The sequence below is a fragment of the Tenrec ecaudatus genome, chromosome 4 (genome assembly GCF_050624435.1).
Source record: "Tenrec ecaudatus isolate mTenEca1 chromosome 4, mTenEca1.hap1, whole genome shotgun sequence".
NCBI lineage: Eukaryota > Metazoa > Chordata > Mammalia > Afrosoricida > Tenrecidae > Tenrec > Tenrec ecaudatus.
In genome coordinates, this window is record NC_134533.1 from 67,822,216 (window position 1) to 67,848,679 (window position 26,464).

The following is a 26,464-nucleotide window of genomic DNA, read 5'->3' on the forward strand; positions in this document are numbered from 1 at the left end:
GACCTCTGTAAATGCCCTTTGCCTCCTAGCTCTTTCCTCTATTTCCCTTGATTTTCCTCCTGTCCCACTATCATGCTCCGTCCCCACCTGGGTTACAGTTATACCTCTTTGTTACCTTACCCTTGATCATTCACTACCAGGCCTGTCACTCCCACCTCACCACCAATTTGGATCCCTTGTTGTTCTCTTGTCCCTGGGTTTGTTAACACCACTTCCTTACCCCCCACCTCCCTCTATCCCATGTCTCCCTGGAACTGTTGGTCCCATTGTTTTTGCTCCAGATATTTCATCCAGCCTATCTTATTTAAACAGACCTGACATTATGTACTAAAATGTTTTCTGATTGCTTACTGCATAACTTGAAGAAGAAAAATTTAGATCTTTAATATATTTATGAAAATTGCTAAGAAGGTTTACCTTTTTGACACTCTAAATTGCTCTCACACCTTCTGTATTTGTGCCTTTTTCTTATTTTCTTTTCCCATCTTCTCAAATTGTGTTCTGGCTTAGCAATATCCAACTTATTCTTTCTGTGTATATTGTACAGCCTCAGAAAAAGAAAAATCCCCTGTCATTCAATCAAATATAATTCACAGTTACTCTACAGGACAGAAAAGAACTAACACATTTGAGTTTTCAATCCTTATTTCAAATCTTATAAAGGCTGCAGAGTGACTGATGAGTTCAAATGGCTTTTGACTGGCAGTTCAAGAAATAACCAACTAGCCACCATGTGTCCACATACAGTTTCCCTCAGAAATGTCTTAATATCTGATTATTTTTCAAATATGTCTTACCGTTTTATCTTATCCTGAAATTTGTGGGTCTGGATTCTCATACCTAAAACTAAAATTATATGTTAATAAATTATTGTAACTCATAGATTAAAATATCACAGAACCAGAGCTGATTTGGTGTATCAAATACAATTTTCTGATTCATCACCCCATATAACACCAGGAAGAGACCTAAAACACAAGACACTGAGGAAAAACATTGAGGGGCTGTGTCATCTATAGTAAACTGTTTTCCATTCAAGATTTTATTTCCCTGCCCATAACTTGTTAAACCTGAGATGAGAGAACCATAAATTTGAAGACTTAGTATTATGAGTGTGGGTCCTGGTTGGCTCAATGTGGTAAAAAGATTGTCTGGAATCAATAAATAAGCAAAATCCAAGTTGACTGACCAAATTATTTATGTGTTTGGCCTTTTTTACAGCTTGAAGGTAGACAGTGGAAAAATTGATTTTTAAGACTCCAGCTAGTCCTCTTAATATTCATGATGCACCTTATACCTACCACAAAGGCACACGGTTGGTCATAACTTCATTTCTGAATTTCCTGCTGCACTGAGTTAAGCACCTGATCAGATATCTTTTTATTTGTCATGTCTCCTCCTAATGACACAAACATTGAGGCTCTGACATTCTTCCTCATTGGGATCCCTGGGCTGGAGAGGATTCACCCCTGGATCTCCATCCCTTTCTCATCTGTGTACCTTCTTTCTCTCCTGGGCAATTGTACCATCCTCTTCTTTATCAAGACAGAGCCAAGTCTACATGAACCCATGTACTATTTCCTTTCCATGCTCTCTGTCTCTGACCTAGGGCTGTCCCTCTCTTCCTTACCCACCACTTTGGGACTACTCTTGTTTGATGTTCGTGAGATTCATGCAGCTGCGTGCTTTGCCCAAGAGTTCTTCATCCATCTGTTCACAGTCACCGAAACCTCTGTGCTGTCTGTAATGGCATTTGATTGCTATGTGGCCATCCGCAACCCTCTAAGATACAGCATAATCTTAACCAACTCTCGAGTAATCAAAACAGGGATCTTACTGACTTCTAAAAACATCCTTTTGATTCTACCTCTTCCCTTTCTCTTACAACGGCTGAGATACTGTCATCAGAAACTACTCTCACACTCCTATTGCCTTCACCAGGATGTCATGAAGTTAGCATGCTCTGACAACAGAGTCAACGTTGTCTACGGACTCTGTGCTGCCCTTTCGACCATGCTGGATTTGGCATTTATTGCTTTCTCCTACATAATGATTTTAAAGACAGTGCTGGGCATTGCAACCCCAAGAGAGCAGCTCAAGGCCTTCAATACCTGCATCTCTCACATCTGTGCGGTGCTTATCTTCTACGTACCCATGCTGAGTGCAGCCATGCTCCACCGTTTTGCAAGGAATGTGTCTCCTATGATTCATATCCTCATGGCAGATGTTTTCCTGCTGGTGCCGCCCCTGATGAATCCCATTGTATACTGTGTGAAGACCCGCCAAATCCGAGAAAAGTTGGTGGGGAAATTTTGTCCAAAGAAGAGTTGATCAAAGTAAAGAGGAAACAAGTGAATTTACAAGCTAAGTCAGCTATGAGTGTTTATCTAGAATAAAATATAGTCTAGTTAAATGAGCTTGGGTTTTCCGCCAGAAAGAACCCACAGAATAAATTCACATGACACCCTTACCTGTAGATGGTAGTGTCCTTAGTAACTCTAAAATTTTAAGAAAATCACTTCAGTGCTCTGAGACTAAGATTTTACATTTGAGAATGTATTCCTTAAATGAAAACCAGCAGTTTCCATTGCTGCCTTTTAAAATATGTTACAAAATTAAGAAGTAAATATGATTTTACAGAATGGTACCTATATCAATGCCTCTCTTTATAAATATAGTTGTATACCTTTTTCCACTTTCCTGTCAAATAAAACTCTATTAATGGAATATTTGAACCAATTCTTCTGATCTGATTTTTTATCTCCAAGAATCCAATTTTCTTTGCACACATCTGCTGATTCTCTGAAGGTACCAAGGACTAACCTAAGGAATTTATTGGAAAATCTTACTTTATCCAGTGTAAATTCATGATCTTGCCTCTTCAAATTTCCTTTTGTTCCCCTGCTCAAAGAACATTTAAAATAAGCACAATATGAGTTCCTTGAGGATGCCAAAACTACTATTTTAACATGGTATACATCTAACAGTGCAGAATTCTCTTGGGAAGGATTAGCAAGATGGAAACACCACTTCAGAAGTTGTATTAGTCTGGGTACTTTAGAGAAACAAATACACAGAAACTCATGTACAAGAGAGAGTTTTATATAAAGTTTAAGTGTGCATCAAGAAAACATCCCAACCCAGTGCTGCCAAAGTCCACAAGTCCAACATTAACCCATATGTCCAACACCAATCCACAAAGTCCTCCTCCATCTCACAAAGCAGAAGCAATGATGCTGACTATGGGAGGAAAGCCAAGTCAGTAAATGTGTAAGCATCTCAGTGCCACCAGGGGTCTCCACATGGCTGCTCCAGCACCCAGGGCTGCATTGGGGTAGGTCCATGTGGCTTCTCCTTGGGGTTTTCTTGGAGGAAGTCAGCCTTGCAAGTTGAAGCAGGGAACTGCTAAGGCAGCTGCATCCTGGTGTGACCATCACAAAACAAGATACCTGAGAACTAGAAAGGCAAGGCTCACTGCGCCCTTCAATTAACCCCACATGTGTTTATGGGCCAGGTTGGCACAATAAACTAACTCAGGAGTATATAGACCTAGTAGAAGATATGTCAAGAAACAATAGCTTTGAATGTATGGATGTGCTTTATACAATTGATGTATGTATATGTATGGATTATGATAAGAGTTGTATGAGTCCCTAATAAAATGTAAGGAAAGAAAAGAGGAGAAAAAAAAAGAAAATGATTAGGGCAAAGAATGTACAGATGTGCTTTATACAATTGATGTATGTATATGTATGGACTGAGATAAGAGTTATATGAGCCCGTAATAAATTGGTTTTTTTTAAAAGAAACCATAGCTTTGTATTTTGATATTTTTGATTAATGGTGAGGTAGTTAGGTTATTGTGCCAACCTGGCCCATAAACACATGTGGGGTTAATTGAAGGACGGAATCATAAATGGCTCAGTAAGCCTCGCCTTTCCAATTCTTGGGTCTCTTGCTGCTTGATGGTCAGACCAGGGTTTAGTTGCCTTAGTCAGTTCTCTGCTTCAGCTGGCAAGGCTCACTTCCTGTAAGACATCCCCAAGGAGAAGCCACATGGACCTACCCCAATGCAGCCCTGGGTGCATGAGCAGTCATGTGGAGACACCTGCCAGAGCTGAGATGCTTACACATTCACTGATTCAGTTTTCCTCCTGCAGTCGTCATCATATTGTGTGTTTTGTGAGATGGAGGAGGACTTTGTGGATTGGTATTGGACGTATGGGTTAATGTTGGACTTGAGCAGCACTGGGCTTGAGCAGCACTGGGTTGGGATATTTTCTTCATGTGCATTTACCTTTTATAGAAAACTCTCTCTTATACATGAGTTTCTGTGGATTTGTTTCTGTAAAGTACCCAGACTAACACAAATGGTTTCTATGATTTTGTAGCAATAAATTTTACTTATCCATATCTATAGTATGTTCGTATTTGTGTGTATATGTATGTATGTATGTATATAAGACTACTGTACCACCAGGTATTGACTGAATGGCAGTGAGTTTTGAGTTTTCATATATTGGATTGCTAACCACAAGGTCAGCAGTTTGAAATCAGCAGCACCATGGGAGAAAGATGAGTCTCTCTACATATGTATATGTGATGGCTTCAAAATTTTCATGGATAACTGCAATCAACACATAATGGAAATTTTCCACGATTATTTTAAGTCCTTGTAAATGTGATTTTGAATCCTCTCTAATATTTCAGATTTTTCCCTTAATCCCTTTACTTTTCTCTACCTAAATTTTCATTCTATTATTTTCAGTTTTCCTGAAAAGTTTTAGTAAGTTGTACAATTTAACATTACAGAAAAATGAATTGTCCTCAGATCAATCATGTCTTTTTCATGTCCGTCATAAGCTTTAGTTTCATTGAATGTCTGCCTTAGGTTTTAAAATGTGTTTATATTTTTATAATGTGTGTTCATAATACTGTGAACAAATCAATATAAGAGAAACCTTGAGGAAATGATAATCAGTATTTAGGTCTCTAATTTGACAAAGGAAGGTAGTGAGTAAAATGAAGAGGTCATAAATATTTGTAAAGAGATTTTGGAGCTTCCATTCAAATGGAGAAGAAACCAACTGCAAAGAAGATATGATTTCTTGAATAAAGACCATATTCCCACCATCTACTTTCATAACAATTGACTTCCAATGCTGTGTCAAAATAAGACTATGGTCATGCTACTAATTATTTCAATTATTTTCTTTATTCAGAATCCATTCAGCAGTAGTTATTCCATTTGAGTGTTTATTTCAATTATTCAAATTTACTCTGGAAGAATTATGAATATATGTATATATTTAAACAGGTTGGCAAGTTTTCAAAAGTATTGAAATAGCATTGAATTGCAATTTTCTGTATCAAGACCCAAACCAAAACCAAACTGACTGCCATTGCGCTGTTCTTGATTCATAACAACCCTGTAGGACAGGGTAGGCCTACACCCATGATTTCTGAGTCTGTAACTTTTTACAGGAGTAGATGGCCCAATCTTTCTTCCATGAAACAGCTAGTGGTTTCAAACTGCTGACCTTGTGGATCACCACCCACCTCATAACCGGTCCACCAGCACTCCCTCACCATGGCTCCTTATTAAAGCCAAAAGTGCATGTTTACTGGGGAGAGAAAGCACAGAGATGGTTGATTATAATTAAGAAACCTAGTTTATGACAAAGAAGAGAGAACCCTCCTTCACTCTAAAATAAAATCACATCAACAACTACTCTAAAGTAGCTGAAATGTTTAACATATGCCTTCATGAATAAGGAGAGAGAAATTCCCTTTTTAAACATCAGAAAATAATATCTGGGAGATTAAGTAATTTGCCCTAGATCATGTGGCTAAAGGTAACAGAGCTAAGGTTTCTTCAGATAAAGCTGATCTTAACCAGATCTTAAGCTAATCTTTATCTAAATGTTCTCTCTTTCTTCCAGCTCTATGTGCAATACCCTTTTCCAGATCTAGATAAGCATTTATTATTTAGATTCTAAAAGTTAGATGCATGTTTATAAATCTCCTAACATTTTGACCTGTAGTAACCCTTGCCCAAAGACAGAATAGCATTTGCTGCTATTACTTCCATCACCATCACCATCATCATTGTCCACACACTGGAGTTCCTCAGCCCCTTGTGGGCTGGAGCCTCAGGTGAGACCTAGAGGAACTTTCCAGGGAATGCTCATCTCAGCAGAAGTCCCTGAAGAGAAGCTGCTGAGCTCTTCAAAACTGCCATGTGTTTTAAACAGAATATTCCTGTCCTGAAGTGTTAGGACGGAATTATGCTCTCCCATTACTTTTCCTTCCAGCGTCTGGTGATCAGGTATGCACTGCGAGCAAAATCACATAGAGGAAGCAGCAAGGGACAGAGAGATACCTGGACCAGAAAGAACTAGGCTAAGCATAGTCTTAGTTGTTAAATCTCTGCTTCGAGTTACTCCTCGCTTTTGAGAGATAATTGAACTAGGGAAAGCAAATCAGCAGCTCTATAGCCTTTACTGTCAGTGTGTGTGGCCTTGTAAAAACCAACTTCATGTATTTTGAATGTTGAACCCTTTTCCTTTGAAATGAGAATTGCACTATCTCTCTTTTATTAAAATTGTAGTGTGAGAATTAAATTTAAAAGTGCATTTATCAATGTTCTGCAACAAGTTCTGAATGTTTGTGCAAATATCCCATTATATTTTAATTCTATTATTTCCATGAACATTTTGAAGTCCCCCTTGTATAAAGTCATGATCATGTTTGGGAAGAATTTTGTGTACTGTCACCAGCACTGATGCTAACAATTATAAACACCTTTGTGCGCCATTCTGTAAGGGCTGTGGGTTCTTAAGTGTCAGGATGTCATCGGCAGCACTGTCAGCCATCTCTCCCCTGCCTTTGCCAGAGCCCCGGGATGCTATCTCTTTCATCCACTAACGGAGACCTGAAGAGAGCCTCAAAGGACAAAAGCCTAGATCTAGTCTAGTCTCAGATCTATTCATCTGAGGGGGAATATCTTTTGAAAGAACCTACAGGGAAATGTCACTAAGATTATCTGGTTTAATCCCTGTCCCACTCACACCCTTCTTTCTCATCCATCCATTGATTCATGTACACATGTATTCATTCTACAATCATTGGACTTTGTTAAGTTCCAAATCTGTGCCAGGTGGCTAGGTCCTTGTGTAGTGTAATGCCTTCTCTCTGTGATTTGCATACACCACCACTATCCCCCTTTTTTTCTTTATATTCTGCATCTGCAAAAAATGTTAATAAGCAAGAACTATATTTGGAGAGGCATAATATAGAGCCACTCCAGTGGTTCAAATTCACCAGATGAGAAAATAAAGATAAATATTGAAGATTTATAATCTGAAATTCTATAAAGTGTCACTGAGTCAGAATTGACTAGTTCCATTGTTTGTTTTTTGAGGGGAAGCAATAGTTATGATAGAATACTCAACTCATCTTTGCTGAAAATTAACCCTGGTCTGTCTAGAAATGAAAGGATAAGATCTATTATTTTAAGTGTTTTTCTACTTCTCAAATTCTCTGAGAGACCTCAGAGTAAGAAATATGGAAACTACTTTCACTGGGAGTCTACAAATATCACAAATCCTAACATGTTCACATCATCATATGTTATTATCGCTTACGATATGAAGAGTAAGCGGTAAGGGCACTGAGTGACCTTTCTTTTAAACAGCCCCTCCCTCTCCCTTCCATCCTCCTCGTGGCCTCCTCGCCTCTACACTCGTCCAGCAGGTCATGTCTCAGAGGAAGTTGCACAAACTACCGGCTTGCTCTCTCTTCCTCCACCCACTGAAAGCGTAAGCCTTTATACTCCTCTCACCACTGAAATACACAGAAACTCAACAATCAGAACCAAATGTTGTGTTAATCCTACAACTTTTCTTTTTTATAGTCAACGGTGAGGACTTGACTGTATTGATATTATATCCCCTCGTTCCATTTTGTTTTTCTGATGCTTCCCTTTTCCCCTTTTCTAGTTCCATTCTTCTTAAGAAGCCCTGGGGTTATGAAAGAAGTGCTATATTTTGATTCACTGTGCATCCTGGCAACTTTATCCATATTCAGCTCAAATAGTATGCAATTCAAGTATACACACAAGCAAATAAATGGTGTGTGTAACATTCTCTACACATTCTTGAAGGAATTCCTTTTCATTCACATTCAGAACACCAAAAACTGATCTCAGTCCCCTCAACAATGTTTCTTCTCTATCGTCACCCACTTTGGCCCAGTTAATGGAAATAGCTATCACAAACTTGTTTAAAGTAAAAAAATCCCAACAGTTTTTATGACTTATTTTCAATTTTGCTGGCACTTGTAAAGGCTAGATAACTATGAAGTCAGAGTACGGAATATAGTGTAAAGACTCATGATATAGCTTCTGGACTGCACTCAGAATTTGGATCCTGTTCTCGACCTCTATTTGCTTTATAATCTCACTCTTATCATGTGCCTTTTGTAAGCCACAATTGTTTTTTATCAGTGTCATCCGCCTAGGAATATAATATGTGCCTAGGATTGTTGTGAGAGTTGAATAAAGTTAGCAGACATGAATTTAGAAAATTGGCAGGCACAGAATATTTTGCATAATGTCGTATGCATACGATGGAAGTCCTGGTGTGGTAGTTGTTACATACTGGGCGGCTAACCTCAAAATCAGCAGTCGGCACCTACCAGCTGCTCGGATGGAGAATGACTGTGCTTTCTACTCCTGTATGGAGCCCTGGAGGTGCAGTGGGTTGCAATCCTCATGGTTGGCTGTTCGAAACCACCAGCAGCTTCAAGGTAGAAACACTATACTTCCTACTCCTGTAAATAGTTACAGTCTCGGAAACTCACAGTGGGTCACTAAGAGTCAGCATTCACTTGATGGGTTTTTGGCTTTCTATTCCTGTAGCAGGAACAGTCTAAGAAACTGACAGGGACAATTCTACCCGGTTCTACAGGCTTGGTATGAGTCAACATTGACTAGATCGCAGTGAGTTAGGCATTTTATGCATACTCATATTATTGGGGTTTTTATACTACTCATATGAATATGCATAAAATGCATTTAGGGTACATTGCAATAAATAAAATTGGGTGAGAGTTGTAAAGACAGAAAGAAGGAGGAGACCGTATCTGAGCTCTTACAGAAATGCAGTCATGCCTGTGTGTCATCTCCATGAAAGACCCAGAGGCAGGGCTCACTCAGAGGTGCTAAATTTGGCTACCTCATTCTAAGCTACAGATCAAACTCTTTCCCCGGACAATTCAGGTGTTTCCTTTTTGTTCATTTGGCCTGAGAGTTGGAAGACCCTTCATCTGTGGCCCTTGGCATTTGGCCCCCGTTTAGCTTCCCTAATGTCTCCTGGTCTCTCTCAGAATTAAGCCCCACAGACCCTTTCTCGGCCATTCTTTTCTGAGGCCCTGTTTCTTCTCTGATATTCCTTCAGGCTTCAGAATCACTCGGCAACATTTAACCCTTCATACACTAAAAGGTTTAATATTCATATAAACAGCCCACAGGGGAGGCATATTTCTAGTCAAAGCTCCCAAATCCAAGGATTTTAGCTCCTGCCCTCTGCGGTGACTAGGCACTGTGGAATCATGCACAATATTTTACAAGCAGTCCCAGGTCTCAGGGAAATTGCAACCACATTTGAAGACAAAGCAGAGACATCTGAGTTTAGCAAACCGTTATGCAACTATAGTAACAATCCCTGATATTTGAGATATAGAGATTTTCAATGCTTAGATTACTTTATTTTAGATTTACAGGGAGGAATGAAGGAAAGAAGTACCACTTGAGAAAGCCTCATGAAACCTTTGAAAGGCTAACACTGGTGGACATACGTGTAAGGTTGACTTAAATGACCCCAAATGGGCTATGCCGATCTCTTGGAAAGAGCCCCTGCCTAGTTCATTTAAGGAAATGCTAGTAGATTGGACCTCCCAGTTCTCTTTCATGGCACATGTAAAACCTATCTTGTTCTTTGGTTCTGGGCTATTAAGGTGATTGTGAATTTAGTCCTGTCCTTGTCCTTGTGTTTCAATCTATATTGCAGATTGGTGAATCCAAGATTATAAAGCCATGGCAATCCCTTATAATAGCAGTCTCCAGAAAGCCACATTCTTCCTGACAGGCTTCCACGGTCTGGAAGATCTCCACGGGTGGATCTCCATTCCTTTCTGCTCCATCTACTTGACAGTTATTGTAGGGAATCTTACTATCCTTCATGTTATCCGCACGGATGCCACTCTCCATGAGCCCATGTACTATTTCTTGGCTATGCTGGCCCTCACAGATTTGGGACTTTGCCTTTCTACGCTGCCCACTGTCCTGGGCATTTTCTGGTTTGATGCGCGAGAGATTGGCATCCCTGCCTGCTTCACTCAGCTCTTTTTCATCCACACCTTGTCTCTGGTGGAATCTTCAGTTCTACTGTCCATGTCCATTGACCGCTATGTGGCCATCTGCAATCCACTGCGTTACTCAACCATCCTGACGCCTGCACGCATTGTCAAGATGGGACTGAGTTCTTTGCTTAGAAGTGCGCTCCTTATCCTTCCCCTGCCATTTCTCCTGAAACGTTTTCACTACTGCCGCAGCCATGTGCTGGCCCATGCCTACTGTCTGCACCTAGAGATCATGAAACTGGCCTGCTCCAGCATCATTGTCAACCACATCTATGGGCTCTTCGTTGTAGCCTGCACCGTGGGCGTTGACTCACTCCTCATCTTTCTCTCCTATGCCCTTATACTGCGCACTGTACTAAGCATCGCTTCCCGTCAGGAGAGGCTCCGGGCCCTCAACACATGCGTCTCCCACATCTGTGCTGTGCTGTTATTCTACATCCCCATGATCGGCTTGTCTCTCGTGCACCGCTTTGGAGAACACTTGCCCCGCATTGTACACCTCCTCATGTCTTATGTATATCTGTTGGTACCACCCCTCATGAATCCCATTGTCTACAGCATCAAGACCAAGCAGATTAGACAGCGCATTGTTAAGAAGTTTGAGTTTGTAAAAATGCTTAAGTGTTTTCGACAGAATTAAGTGAGGATAAGTAGTGTCATATTTGGCCATAAAACTCTTAGATTTTTTGGTTTTAATTACGTTATAGAAATAACAACTAACTCCTAACATAAAAAATGAAATACCTATGTATACTGACTGTGTGATTTTGAAAATGTTACCCAACTCTATTCTTCAGCTTCCTCAGTTTTAGAATGAGCATGAAAAGCACTGTACTGATATCCTTGCGCGGATTTTGTGAAGATGAATGAGAAAATGTCTTAACAAAGTTCTTGACACATATAAAATACTGATTAAATATTACTGTTATTTGAGAAAATCCAAAAGAGTATATCAATATTATTTTAAATTCCTCTGAGCAATAGAATTTTAGCCATGAGTTACCTTCTTAAATTAAAAATAAATTTAATTCCTTTTGTATTACCTTATTTAAATTGTGGTATTTTTCATCTAAAATAATTTTTGAAAATCAAAGTATGGGATTTTATTTTATTTTATTTACAACAGGTTTCACACCTCCAAGTGTTGCTGGTTTGAGATATATTAGAATGAATATTATTGTTTTTATTGGTTCTCTGCCTTCCTGGAGTGGAAACATGGGGGAAGAGCTGTGTTGTTCCATGTTTGCTTGCTAGTTATTCATCTCACTTTTATGTTTAGCCACAGATCAAGCAACACACATATACTCTACTGTTGTTCTTTGAGAGGGGGTTCTGATGCTTTTCTGTGTGGATGTAGTTTGGCTGTGTCCTGATTACTTGTGTTGGTGGATACGCCCTAACTCTGACACTCCAAACCAAGAGACCAAGCTCCATTAGGTGTTCGGTTGTACAAAATCAGCCTCTGCAGTGACTTTTTTATTTGTTGATTGCCATTGCAAAGCTACTCATCACATAAAATGTGTTCATTCGATTGATTGCAGGTATACAGCTTATTGGGAAAACAAATGACAGTAATCAGCACTGGAACCCTGCCTTTAACGAATACAATTTTCCAATCGCCACTACGCTCCCCTCTCCACTCCCTCCCAGCTCTACAAGCAATAATACACTTTCATCTTTCGTCATTTGTATTGCCTCTTTATATAAGTGAGGCAATATAAAAATTATCCTTTTGTGATTCATTTATTTCACTCAGCACAATGTGCTTAAGTTCCATTCATGTTGTAGCATTTAATAAAATTTTTATTTTTTCCACTGGATGAACAGAATCCCATTGTACGTATGTACCACATTCTGCTTATCCATGGATAAGTTATTGGGCATTGAAGCCATTTCCACCTTTGACTTCTATTGTGAATAGTGCTGCAGTATATATTAGTGTAAAAATCTCTGTGTGAGTCTCGGCTTTCTAATCTGTGGGACGTATAGCTAGAAGTAGAATTGCTAGCTCATATGGTAGTTAAATAGGAACCCTGGTGGTGCAGTGGTTATACACCAGACTGCTGACCCCAACATCTATAGTGGAAAACCATCCGCTGCCCCACAGGAGAAATAGTAGGCTTTCTACTTCTGTAATGAGGTGGTCTCAAACTAATGAGACAGTTCTACTGTGGTCTATAGGTCTCCATGAGTCTAAATTAAATCACAGGCAGTGAATTCGGTTTGATTTTTTCTACTTGTCATATTTTAAATTATTTTGAGGAACTGCTACACTAATTTCCATAATGGCTATATTATTTTTACATTCCCATCTGCAATGGATAATGGTTATAATTATCCAATATCCTCAGTAATGTTTGATATTTTCTGGGTTTTTAAAATTTTTTAAATATTAGACATCCTAGTGAGAATAAAATGCTCTTTTATTGTGTTTTTTATTTGCAGTTTTGATAGCCAGTGGTGTTGAGATATTTTTATGTTTGGTGGTCATTTGAATGTATTCATTGTGATATTTCTATACTAGACCTTATCCTAATTTATGATTGGGTTATTTTTCATTTTGTTGTGTTCTCAATTTTTATATACCACCTTGTGTTAGGCTGGGTTGGCTGAAAAAAATAATAAACCAGTGAAACTCAAATATATCTATCTATCCATCTATCTATATCTATATCTATATCTATATCTATATCTATATCTATATCTATATCTATATCTATATCTATATCTATATCTATCTATCTATCTATCTATCTATCTATCTAGCTTTATATAAAGATTAATATTTTTTCAAGGACAAATCCCAGACCAGTCCAAGTCTGTGTGTCCAGTACTAACAGGAATGCTCTTTAGACTCATGTAGCTGCAGGCCGATGATAAAGGTGAAATGGGATGCAGTAATATCACAGTCCTGTGGGGGCAGAGTTGTGTGGCTCCAAGGTGAATGGAAATATGGTAGGGCAGCTATAGCTTTCAGGTGAAGCTGTCCATTCCAGGCTGCCCCTAGAGAGAGCCTCAGAGACCAAGCAAGCAGGAAGGAAATGGGGCAGAGAAAGGGTGAAGGGGTTGTCAGTATCTCTCTTATTAAAAGGTCACAACTTCCAGGAGGCATCATCAGATGATTGACAGGTTGGATTCCACCTTTGCACAAGTGCAACTTGACATAAAATCTGTCACATGCCCATCCTCACTTATTAACCTAGTTAAGTTAAAAATATTCGAAAATAAGTATTATGTGAAAATGGAACATGACTACATCGATCACTAAATGATGAATAGACCATTATATGAATTCTAAATTGTATCATTATATAAAAGCCAACTCAGTGAAAATAAAGTTGACAGTCAAAGCCCAGTGAAGTTGACAAATAACCTTAACTATCACACAAAGTATTATGCTCACTGTACCATTGCAGTTGTTACTGCCAGATACACATTACTAATGTGAAAAAATAGTTGCATAGTAGAATTTTTTACTATTGTCATAAATGTGAAATGTGATATAATGAGCTAGATGGTCAATATGTGAGGAGAAAGAATCTATCTTGCCTATTATATTCTTTTTTTTTTCATTCTTACAGAGAATTTAATACTTGGATTGCATAAAAGGGGATATACATTTAAACCACCATTACAACACAAAATGGGTACAGGTGTGTGCATGTGTGTTTTGTTGTCCTATTATATTCTTATTAACTATTTTATTTCCAATCCCAATATCACTTTATACAACTTTATATTAAACTCTTTTGCTAAAATTATAGTGTGATTTCTCTCTTCTGAACATACCCTCACACATAAACTGAAGTAAGTTTTATTTTATTAGATCCATCACACATTTTGATGTAGAACATTAAAAGAACCAATTAGCAATTAGAAATATTCATTCTCTGACTGAATATTCATATCTCCCTGCATGTAGGAAAAATTTCATTACCCAAGTATTTTAACCAACCTTAGAAAAAACATCTGTTCAGTAATTCTTAAAATTCCCAGCTCAAATAGCAGGCTGAGGCAACTTATGTTTATTCAAAATTTGTAAAAAATTAACAGTTTTCCTCAATGCCTAGATGAGTGTTCAATATTCTGTCAAATGACAGAGTGTAAAAACACTCAAAATACAAGAATGTTTGGGAATTTCAGACATTCTTTAACATTTACACATTTTAACAACAAAAATAAATCCAACATACTATATCTATAACTTCCCCACTTGCATATTTTCACTGGATAGATGGGCAATAGAAGCAAAAATATTCCAAAAATAGGAATAATATAAATGCTAAGTGTAGCATTTACTACAAACTATTTTCCACTGCTCATCTATCAGTTTGCTATATAGTGGGCAATTTTGGTTTCTGCGCTGTTGTGATGCTGGAAGCTATGAAAATGGTATTTCAAATGCTAGCAAGGGCACTCAAGTTCCAGTAGAGCATCCAGACTAAGAAAGTCTAAGAAGAACAATACTGGCCATTGAAACCTTATTAATACTAATGGAATATCATCTGGTATAGAACCAGAAGTTGAAGTCTGCATGTTAGTAACATCAAAATTTGATGGAAGATGAAATACCTCCTCACAATAGAGTTGACTCAAGTTTTTGAGATCTTCAGTTGCTGAAGGAGCATGACTCAAAATGGGAAGAAACAGCTGCAAACATTCATTAATGATCAAAACATTGATTGAACAAATAATGAATCTTGGAGACTGAAGTCATCAGAAATGAAATGGAATACATAAAGATTGATATCCTTGACATTAGTGAGCTAAAAATGACCAAGGGGTTATGGATTTACATCACAAAATGATACACAGAGAATGCAAAAAGTTATTTACAAACAGGAAAGAAAGAAAAACAACAAACAAACCTAAAATTGATGTCAGAACAGAGTGAAACTTGCTCTTGATTGGAGAATAGATAATCCAAATGGAATAAATTATGAAGCCAAGACCTGAACAGAAAAACATATCAAACAGCAGCTTCGGAAGACAAAGTAAAATATTATAATGAAATGTGCAATTACTTGGAGTTAGAAAGCCGAAAAAGAAAAACATGGTCAGCATCTCTCAAGCTGAAAGAACTGAAGAAAAAAATACAAGTTAATGTTACAATACTGAAGGATTCTGTGGCAAAATATCGAATGATACAGTAAGCATTGATAGATGATGGAACATAACCTTACACCCCTCTCCAGGGGGAAGAACAACAGAAAACATGGGGGAAGGGAGACAGCGGTCAGTGTGAGAGATGAAAACAATAGTGTACAATCTATAGGGGGCTTTGAGGGGGGAAAGGGGGAAAGAGTTTTAAAGAAAAGCTGGCACCAAAGACTCAATAGAGAGTAAATGTCTAGAAGAGAATGAGGGCAACATACGTACAAACATGCTTGATTCAATTGATGTATGGATTGTGATAAGAGTTGTATGAGCCCCCAGTAAAATGATTTAAAAACAAAAAAGAAGAGTCAGAATCTCATTAAAAAATGAAAAGGTGATGAAAGGAATCCATGGAGTCATTATACCCAAAAGAACTGGTTGGCGTTTAACCATTTCAAGTAGTATATGATTAAGAAATGACTGTATTAAAGAAAGAAGTCCACCTTCCCTGCAATGAGTAGCACAAAGAAACCTCCAAGAATTGATGGATGCTAATTAAAAGGTTTCAACAAATGGATGCAGAGTTGGCAGCACCCTATTATCTATGCAAAGAACTCCAGCAGATAGTTACTTGATCAGTGGACAGGAAGAGATCTATATTTTTGTCCAATTCAAAAAAAGGTGATCTAAGAGTTTGGATAAATCTTTAGGCAACACCTAATATCAGATTGGAGTAAAATTTTGTTGACAATTTTTTTTAATTTCAATAGTATACTCATGGAGAACTAGCAAAAATTCAGAGGAGGATGTAAAATGAGGGATAAATTTGCTGATGTGGATGGATCACAAGGATCAACCTATAACCCCCTCTCAGGGGGATGAACAATGGAAAAATGAGTGAGGGGGCAATGGCGGACAATGTGAGATATGAAAATAATAATCTATAATATGTCAAGCGTTTTGGGGGGAGAGTGGTGGAGCAGTGAGCAAGAAGAAATAGGGAGCTGATATCAGGGGCTCAAGTGGAAAGAGAATGCTTTGAAAATGATGATGGCAGCTTATGTGCAAATGTGTTTGACCCACTGAATGAATCTATGGATTGTGATAAGAGGTGTAAGAGCCCCCAATAAAAGTATTTAATAAAAAGCAAAATAAATCAGGAAAGGTGTGTGTCAATGTTGTATGCTTTCATCAGTTCTTGAATCTGTAGGCTGAGAAAATAATCTGAGAACTTGGACTAGATGAAGACTGTGGCATCCTGGTGTGCAGATGACACAACCTTGCTTATTGGAAGTGAAGGAGGACTAGAAGTACTTAGTGGTGAAGAACAAAGACTACAGCCTTTAGTAAAGAAAACAAAATCATCACAACTGGGCCAATAAACACATCATGACAGGCAAAGAAAAGATGGAAGTTGTTAAATATTTCAGTGATTTACCTCTGTAATCAATACACGAGCAGCAGTCAGACAACTGAAATATCGCACTGGACAAATACGCTGTGAAAGACCTTGTAATAGTGCTTCAAGAGCAAAGATGTCACTCTGAGGACTAAGGTGAGCATGACGAAAACCCTTGAATTTTTTTCTGGCTTCATATGATTATGAAAGCTTGACTATAAATAAAGAAGATGAGATAAGAATTTATCACTATGAATTACGATGTTGGAAAGAATATTGAATACACCATGAATTCCAGAAGGACTACAGCTGTTGTGGAAGAAGCACAGAAGACTTACTCCTTATAAATGAAGACGCTGAGACTTCTTCTCACTTTCTGTGTGCATGTCATCAGGAGATACCAGTCCCTGAAGAAGACATGATGCGTGGTCACGTTGCAGGTCAGCATAAAGAAAAACGCTGGAGCCAAAGTGGGTGAACAAGTAAATGTGGTGAAGAAAGCTGATGGTGCCCGGCTATCAAAAGAGATAGTGACTGGGGTCTTAAAGGCTTGAAGATAAACAAGCGGCAATCTAGCTCAGAAGCAACAAAGTCCACATGGAAGAACACATCAGCCTGTGTGATCGAGTGGTCCCAAAGGGATCAGTTACCAGGCATCAAAGAACAAAAAATCATATCATTGACTGCACACCTCCATAATAGGATCGCTGAAGACAAATGGGTGCACAAGCAAATGTGGTGAAGAAAGCTGATGGTGCCCGGCTATCAAAAGAGATAGTGACTGGGGTCTTAAAGGCTTGAAGATAAACAAGCGGCCATCTAGCTCAGAAGCAACAAAGTCCACATGGAAGAACACATCAGCCTGTGTGATCGAGTGGTCCCAAAGGGATCAGTTACCAGGCATCAAAGAACAAAAAATCATATCATTGACTGCACACCTCCATGATAGGATCGCTGAAGACAAATGGGTACATAAGCAAATGTGGTGAAGAAAGCTGATGGTGCCCGGCTATCAAAAGAGATAGTGTCTGGGGTCTTAAAGGCTTGAAGGTGAACAAGCGGCCATCTAGCTCAGAAGCAAAAAAAGCCCACATGGAAGAAGCACACCGACCAGTGCGATCACGAGGTGCCAAGGGACCAGGTATAAGGCATCATGCAAAAAAAACAACGATATAAATGTGTGTATGTATGTGTATATATATGTATATGTATATATATACCATATTAAATGAAGGGGGAAGTGCAGAGTGGAGACCCAAAGCCCAAGTGTCGGCCAATGGAGATCCCCTCATAGAGGGGTTTAGGAGAGGAGATGGGTTAATTAGGGTGCGAGGTAGTACCGATGAAGAACACAGCTTTCCCTCAGATCCTGGATGCTTCCTCCCTCCAACTACCATGATCCAAATTCTACCTTGCAGGCCTGGATAGGACAGAGGCTGTACACTGGTACATATGAGGGCTGGAGGTACAGGGAATCCAGGGTGGATGATACCTTCAGGACCAAGGGTGTGAGGGACGATGCTGGGAGAGTGGAGGGTGAGTGGGTTGGAAAGGGGGAACTGATTACAAGGATCCACATGTGACCTCTTCCCTGGGAGAGGGACAGCAGAGAAGGGGGGAAGGGAGACTCTGGATAGGGCAAGATATGACAAAATAATGATGTATAAATTACCAAGGGCACATGAGGGAGGGGGGAAAGGGGAGGGAGGAGAAAAAAAGGAGGACCTGATGCAAGGGGCTTAAGTGGGGAGCAAATGCCTTGAGAATGATTGGGGCAGGGAATGTATGGATGTGCTTTATACAATTGATGTATGTATATGTATGGATGGTGATAAGAGTTGTATGAGTCCCTAATAAAATGTAAAAAAAGAAAAGAGGAGAAAAAAATGGTTAGGGCAAAGACTGTACAGATGTGCTTTATACAATTGATGTATGTATATGTATGAACTGTGATAAGAATTGTATGAGCCCCTAATAAATTGTTAAAATTAAAAAAAAAGAAGAGGAAACAACACAGTGGCTACAACAATGGCCTTGAACACCACAATTGTAAGGACGGGGAAATATTCAGCAGTACTCTGCTCTTTTAGGCTTCCTATGAGTCAGAACTGACTGGATGGAGCAGAACAACAACAGAGATTTCTCTTTCTCAAATAATTCTTATCCAGTATCATTATTATAGAATGTTGATTTCCTCAACAACTCTCAGTCCTGCTGAAGAGAGTTTCAATGAGGTAAATTGGTATACCCAAATCCAATAAATGTATAACATTATTCTCCACCAAAGATTATAAACTGTGGCTATAAGAATTCTCTATATTTCAGAAAACAGCTATACCAATGTATTAGAATAAAGTCTATTGATTGGTTTGGGACTTGAGGGCATTCCTCAATATGCGTGCATCCATATTTCCCAAAGAGTTTCAACAAGCTGTATGATAATTATCTTGAAATAAAAGCACTGAAACAATCACCCCTCTTTAAAATATCTACTCCATTTGTCTCCAATGAGATCATTTATATGTAGAAACAGAGTTAAGTACTGAGTTGATTAGAGATGAGAAAAAACAGTGGAGTCCTGAGTTTACATAGGACCCAGGAGCGTATAAGTCTGCATCAGGCATAAACAATCTCATACTACTTTCAATAACCAGACTTGATCTGACATCTTTCTTTCCCCTTGGTGATAGGAAGAGTGTTCCATAAAACAAACAAAAACAAAAAACTTCCTTTGGTTTTGTATGTCGTTATACACTCAGCATGTACCCTTTAGCATTGATTATACATAAGCTATATTGATAAATGACATAAAACAATATCAACAACATTTGTTTTGCTTTCCTGAAGTTGTGAAGGTCTTCAAACTTGCACCAATACATTCAGTAGGTGCTACAGCTACCTGGTATTCAAGTTTCTCACCACAGTACTTCATTACCTTCTTTCACCTATCCCCAAGGCATTGGTTAATGAGATCCAGGGAGCTAGATCTTGGGAATTGATAAAAGATTCCTGCGTTTCAGAGGGGATCCTGGGCAGTGATATAAAAAAGCAGTATTTCAACCTTCATTTCCAGTCTCTCCCCACTCCCCAAAGTTTTTCTACCTTGGAGTCTGACAAATCAATACAGGGAGCAGGTGTTTGGTCTCAATTAAACAAAGAGAGATAACAGAAGACTGAGCCTGAGCTCTGGAGAAAGAACTTCACCACCAGAAAAAGACTATTGATGGTGCCAGCTGGCTGACTTCATGGGATCTCAGGTCTGACCGTAGCACTAGCTGGGCATGAGCTAGTCCATGTCTTTGGTTTTCTGTCCAGAAGTTGTCACCTGTATAGTACAAGTAGGACCATTGAGATCAAAGGATACAGGCAGGAGAGATGGGACAAAGTCAGTGTGCAGGAAGGATATGGACCCACGAGTGTAGGTTTGGCATCCACCAGTTAGTTTCGGGCAGGGTTAGTAGAACCAAAGAGGTGCAGTGGAAAGAATGAACCTGCACCACCGTCAAGGAAGCTTGTTAGTGAATTTGAAATAATTGTTGAACCTGCTAAAGTTCCCCCAAAATTAGCTTCCAAGCAGAGGAACTGGTGACAGAAAGTTATATCTTAAGTTGCTCCTACCCCAAGCGCGCTCATACCCTATCAGAGACACTACTTTACTTCTGGTCAGGAGCAGTGGTATTTTTAATAATTGGTGCCTTGAAAGTCTGTAATTGAGAAAGATTTCAAGTAGTTAATTTGCAAAGATCTTTCCTCCCTCCAGCCTGAAGGAAATCTTTCCTACTTTTGACATCTGTTTCTTCACTAGCACATTTTTTCTCTTATTCCTAGACCCCCTACTCCAAACTATGCTCATCCTTATGTGCCTCCCATTCCATTTCTACCCTGCCCACTTACAATATGAAGCATACACTCTGATTCTGCAGTAAGAAGGTGGGAAATGTGGACTTTTGATATTTCTCGCTAGCAGTTCTTTTCTCCTCGTTTTTAGAGGGACGTACTTTTGACCTTTCCCTTCAACCAAGTTAACATGCATCTGCCTTCTAGTTAGTGATGTGTTTTCCCTTCCCACCCACCCTGGTAAGCTTAGTGTAAATGCCTTTTCTCAGGTTTGTAAAATAGCGGGCCCATAAAATATTTGTTCCTTTTGACTGCTTATTTCACTTAGCATAATGTCCTCCAGATTCATCTACGGTATAAGATTTGCTAATGTATCTTTTGTCATTTAAACCTCCACTCATTTTAGTGTGTCTAATGTTAAGTAAATGCTAGTTGCGTGTTGATCTAAATTTTTAGTTTGAACCACTGCCAAAGATTGACTGTACGACTTTAATCACATTTTCAACATCTTTAGTACCCCATTCTTCATTTGCAAACTAAGCTTATTATACTAACCTTGCAAAATTTTTCTAAGGTTTACTACATAAATTACCATGTTCCTGTTACAATGCTTGGCAAGAATAGATATTCATTAGTATGCAACCTCCTTTTCCACAACCCTATTTTATGTGCATGCCAAACATCTTTTATGCTTGAACTTGGTGTTATATCATTAAACACCATGCAAATTGCCTGTCAACTACCCTCTGTGACCTTCACAACTCCTTGGAAATCACCTTTGACCATTTACACAGCAGAAAATGAAGAATATAGTGGATTATATTCTATATTCAAGTGGACACTGAGTCAACTGCATTGAAAGTTAAGAGTACTGGTGTTTATAGTGAAAGAGAACATATCGATGTATATGTTGATACGTAATTCTCCATACTTACCCATTTACTAATTCAACTAAGCAATCAATACATCATTAGGGCTATTAACTTTATTCTAGCTATGGTTATTTGCCAATGAAATACCACCTATCTGGGGAGGTGGCTTAAGAGTACTTAGAGCCTGGAATCTAGACAAATATCAGATCTTAGTCCAGCTCCCACTTTAATTCTGTACTTACTCCCTAATCTGGAAAAAAATAATTCCCCTAAGCCTCAGTTTCTTCATCTGCTAATAGATAGTTATACACAGGACTTTCTTAGATGAAGCATACATTGTTAATTCTAAGTAAAATTTAACTCTAAATTATAGGAAAATAAGGTAAGCACCTGCTGTGTAGTAGGGCACAGTTCAAGTTCTAGCTTTGTAGAAGTAAATAAATCAAACCTCCTGCCCTTTTTTTTGGCTTACATTCTTAATTTTCCATTAAGACTGGGAATATCACTATTCTTGGGAGTCAGGAGACCTAATTTAGTATATGAATTCTGCTCATTGAGTATCCTCTTCTGAGTTTCCATTTTCCAATCTATAGATGACTGGGTTCTGTCTATGCCATGTCTCTTTTATTCAAGGCCATCATCTCATAGATTCTGCCTTGAACTTGGAGATGTAGTCATGAGTGATGGAAATGATAGCCTCCCCTGCTACCTGGATCCATAGAAGTTGGATTCTTAGTCTTCTGGAGACTGAGACTTAGACTGGCTGAGGAATGGGGCTTTGATTTGGCATTCTATCGTTAGAAATATGTTTACAAATAACCATTTACACATCTTCAAGTTGTTTCTAGACTTTTGTGAGCTGAGTGGTATCTATGAGCTGTCTGTATAAGTCAAGGCTTTTAAGAAAGTGAGATCCAAGAGAGATCATGTAGAGTTGGACTGTGTCTAAGGTTAGAGGCTATGCATAGTTATTGAGTTAAACAAATAAAGCTAAATTCGCAAAAGTAACAAGAAAAATAATGCAAAAAATGAAAAAGGAAGAATATATTAAAGAAAGTCCTGGAAGAAAGGTTTACTTAAAAGGATGGATAAAGCTAAGTATGGTCAAGAAGTATAATAATGTTTCTCCTAACTCTTAGGTTGTAGTCACCGAATCAAAATAACAAGACAAAATTTATATATATATATAATTACTAGGTGCCAAAGAGACCTATGGATATAAATAAAAGTCACGAATAAGAACTGCAATTTTAATGATTGGGGCAGGGACTGTACAGATGTGCTTTGTACAATTGATGTATGTATATGTATGAACTGTGATAAGAATTGTATGAGCCCCTAATAAATTGTTAAAATTAAAAAAAAAAGAACTGCAATTTTTGGTGGTAGAACAGAGCTACTATCAAACCACAGCACCACAAAGACTTGAGTTCTCTATCCTCCCATGCTATTTCTTATAGATGTTTTTCATTAATTGAGTCGAGTAAAAAGACATAAGGCTAAGATACTAGTTGATACAGTCTAGAAAGGTCAGAACAGAATTAAGAGTGTGCAAAATATTCAACTCCCTCAGTTTAACCTTTGAAGTTTCATGACTTTAACAGCAATTATTTGTCTAATTATTAATTATCTGCTTCCTTATCAAAATATGAGGCTAGCTTCAAGCCAGGAGGGGCAGTTCCTGGAAACCCAAAGGAACCAGTGGGGGGTGGGTAGTCATAAAGGTCAGCATACAGACCTAGAATTATGTATTGTTTTGTTTTTGCTAGTTTCCCCCACCCTCTTTTTTCAAGCTTTTATTTTCTTTGGGTTTTGTCTCCATTATTGTTGACTTGCCTATTTTATATAAGATAGACATGTGAAGCAAGTTTGAGGAGAAAGCAACTGGAATCATGGTTCGGGAGGGACTTGTGGGGAAGAGGAGGTGGGGGAAAGGAGTGGTGTGCAAAGAACGCCATAGACAGGGGAACAACTAGGGAATAAAAATCAATGGTGAGGAGGACATAGAGATCCGGGGGGTGTTGGAGCAACAGCAATCTAGCTGAGAGGACTTACTAAGAGGCAGAAGAAGGGTAAGCATGCTGGTAGGGCTGGAAGAAGGTAAAAGAAAACACAGGAAAGATCTAGGAAGCAAAGCTATGGATCGAGGTATAGACATAGGTATGCACTTATATAAATATATCAATTCACAAAAATAGAGGTATTGTCCTATGTATATATATTTATATGGCAATACATTAAGGAAGTAGACAGATTTAGGGCCTCTGCTCAAGCTCTCCCTGAACACAAGAACAATTTGTTCTAACAACCTGGGCATTCTATATGGTCACCCCCCTGAAATGATCACTGAAGACAAAATTGGGGGCATAAGCAAATGCGGTGAAGAAAGCTGATGGTGCCTGGCTATCAAAAGATACATTGTCTGGTGTCTTAAAGGCTTGGTTAAACAAGTGGTCATCGAGCAGAGAAGCAACAAGCCCACACAAAAGAATCACAGCAGCCTATGTGATCATGAGGTGTTGATGGGATCAGGCAACAGGCATCAGAAGAAGCAAAACAAAACAAAATCCATATTGTTGAGAATGGGGGGGGGGGTCAGAGCAGAGACCCAAAATCCATCTGTAGAAAATATGACATCCCCTCACAGAAGGGCCACAAGGAAGGGATCAGTCAACCAGGGCGCAGCATAGCACCAATGAAACACACTATATTCCTCTGGTTCTTTGAGGATTTCTCACCCCCCACCATCATGACCCTGGTACTGCATTTTAGTACTGGCTAGACCACAGCATGTATACTGGTATAGATAAGAACTCACAACACACAGAATCCAAGTCAGATAAACTCCTCAAGAACAGAAATGGAAGCAGCTCTACCAGAAGAGCAGGAGAAAAGTGTAGGGAGGAGAGGAGGAAAGGAGAACCAATTATGGTGATTGACAAATAACCCCTTCCCCAAAAGGGGGATGAACAATAGAAATGTGGGTGAAGTTAGACAGTGGTTGGTGTACGATATGAAATAATAATAATTTATAATTTATCAAGAGCCACAAGTGGGGAAGGTGGGGAGGGAGGGGAAAAAGAGGAGCTATTACCAAGGGCTCAAATAGAAAGTAAATATTTAGAAAACAATGGTAACATATGTACAAATGTGCTTGATACAATTGATGCACGGCATAAGTGCCGTAACAGCCCCCAGTAAAATTACATATATATATTTCTTTTCTTCTTTCAAAAAAATTGTTTGCTAGGAACTGGAGTATACAATAACTTCTGGAAGAACTGTATAATTCTAACTCAGTCTGCTTCACTCATTCATCATTTCCATCTTTCTTTTAAAAAACGTTTTCCATTTGCATCATTCTCATTCCCTCGGTTCATTTTAGGATTTTTCAGAAAAGCCAACTCCCTTTCGCTCCAGACACAATGGCACTGGGATCCCTGGGACATGGCAGCAACAGCTCTTCCACCTTCCTGCTGAGCGGCATTCCTGGGCTAGAGAGCCTGCATGTCTGGATCTCCATCCCCCTTTGCTTCATGTACCTGGTTTCCATTCTTGGCAACTGCATGATTCTGTTTGTTGTTAAAACAGAGCCCTCACTCCATGAGCCGATGTACCTCTTCTTGTCCATGCTTGCTCTGACTGACCTCGGCCTGTCCCTGTGCACCCTCCCAACGGTGCTGGGCATCTTCTGGCTGGGGTTACGAGAGATTGGGCATGATGCCTGTTTCACCCAACTCTTCTTCATTCATTGCTTATCATTCCTGGAGTCCTCTGTGCTACTGTCAATGGCCTTCGACCGTTTTGTTGCCATTTGCCGCCCCTTGCACTACGCCTCCATCCTGACCAACACAGCCATCAGCAGGATTGGTCTGGCTTCCTTGGGCCGGAGTGTAGCACTCATTTCCCCCTTGCCTTTTATGCTGAAAAGATTCTCTTATTGTGGCTCCTCAGTCCTCTCACACTCCTATTGTCTCCACCAAGAAGTGATGAAGCTGGCCTGCGCCGACATCAAGGCCAACAGCATCTATGGCATGTTTGTTATTGTTTCCACAGTGGGCGTGGACTCTCTGCTCATCCTCTTCTCCTACACCCTGATCCTGCGCACCGTGCTGTCCATTGCTTCCAAGACGGAGAGACTGAAAGCGCTGAACACCTGTGTGTCCCACATCTGTGCAGTGCTTCTCTTTTACACTCCAATGATAGGCTTGTCTGTCATCCACCGCTTTGGGAAGCAGGCACCCCATCTGGTCCAGGTGGTCATGGGCTTTGTGTATCTTCTAGTCCCTCCCCTAATGAACCCTATTGTTTACAGTGTGAAGACCAAACAGATTCGCGATCGGGTGACCCGAGCCTTTTGTCACTAGCTAGGTCAGGTCTTTGAGGCAGTATTTCCTTAAATGTGCCCCAATTCCTCTCTCCTTTATCATAAGTAATTTGCATGGAATGGTGAAAACTTTTATTTGCTCAACAATATGGAGCTCTCAATTTGGTGGGATGGAAATTCATCAGGAAACGCTGGTGGCTTAGTGGTTCTGCAGTACTGCTAACTGCAGCAATTCAAAACTACCAGCCACTCCATGGCAGAAAGAAGAGGGATGAGACTTCCCAATCCCACAAAGAGTTACAGTCTTGGAAACCCACAGGGGCAGCTCTACTCTGTCCTATAGAGTCACTATGAATCACCACCGACTCAATGGCGGAGAGTTTTTTGGGCTGATGTAACATAGTATTTTATTTCCAAACTCAGTCTTGGAAATATTTCTAGCCCACATGGTTTTCCAGTGTCTTGTCACTTCCTTATTGAAGAGTCTATTATTTTGTTCTCATAACTAGG

At 39.3% G+C, this 26,464-nt stretch overlaps 3 protein-coding genes across 3 annotated transcripts; all 3 read left to right on the forward strand.

The window, feature by feature from the left end:
• The first annotated feature begins 1,389 nt into the window (after nucleotides 1–1,389).
• Nucleotides 1,390–2,331, forward strand: LOC142446878 (olfactory receptor 51A4-like). The gene has a single exon (XM_075548613.1). The coding sequence runs from the start codon at nucleotides 1,390–1,392 to the stop codon at nucleotides 2,329–2,331; it is 942 nt and encodes a 313-aa protein (XP_075404728.1).
• A 7,765-nt stretch (nucleotides 2,332–10,096) lies between these two features.
• OR51G1 (olfactory receptor family 51 subfamily G member 1) lies at nucleotides 10,097–11,062 on the forward strand. The gene has a single exon (XM_075548614.1). It carries the CDS (start codon nucleotides 10,097–10,099, stop codon nucleotides 11,060–11,062), a length of 966 nt encoding a protein of 321 aa, XP_075404729.1.
• A 13,990-nt stretch (nucleotides 11,063–25,052) lies between these two features.
• On the forward strand, nucleotides 25,053–25,994 carry OR51G2 (olfactory receptor family 51 subfamily G member 2). Its single transcript, XM_075548616.1, has one exon. The coding sequence runs from the start codon at nucleotides 25,053–25,055 to the stop codon at nucleotides 25,992–25,994; it is 942 nt and encodes a 313-aa protein (XP_075404731.1).
• The last annotated feature ends 470 nt before the right edge of the window (nucleotides 25,995–26,464 follow it).

Coding starts and splice junctions, on each gene's coding strand:
- OR51G1 (XM_075548614.1), top strand. CDS start 10,097: ATGGCAATCCCTTATAATAGCAGTCTCCAGAAAGCCACATTCTTCCTG.
- OR51G2 (XM_075548616.1), top strand. CDS start 25,053: ATGGCACTGGGATCCCTGGGACATGGCAGCAACAGCTCTTCCACCTTC.
- LOC142446878 (XM_075548613.1), top strand. CDS start 1,390: ATGTCTCCTCCTAATGACACAAACATTGAGGCTCTGACATTCTTCCTC.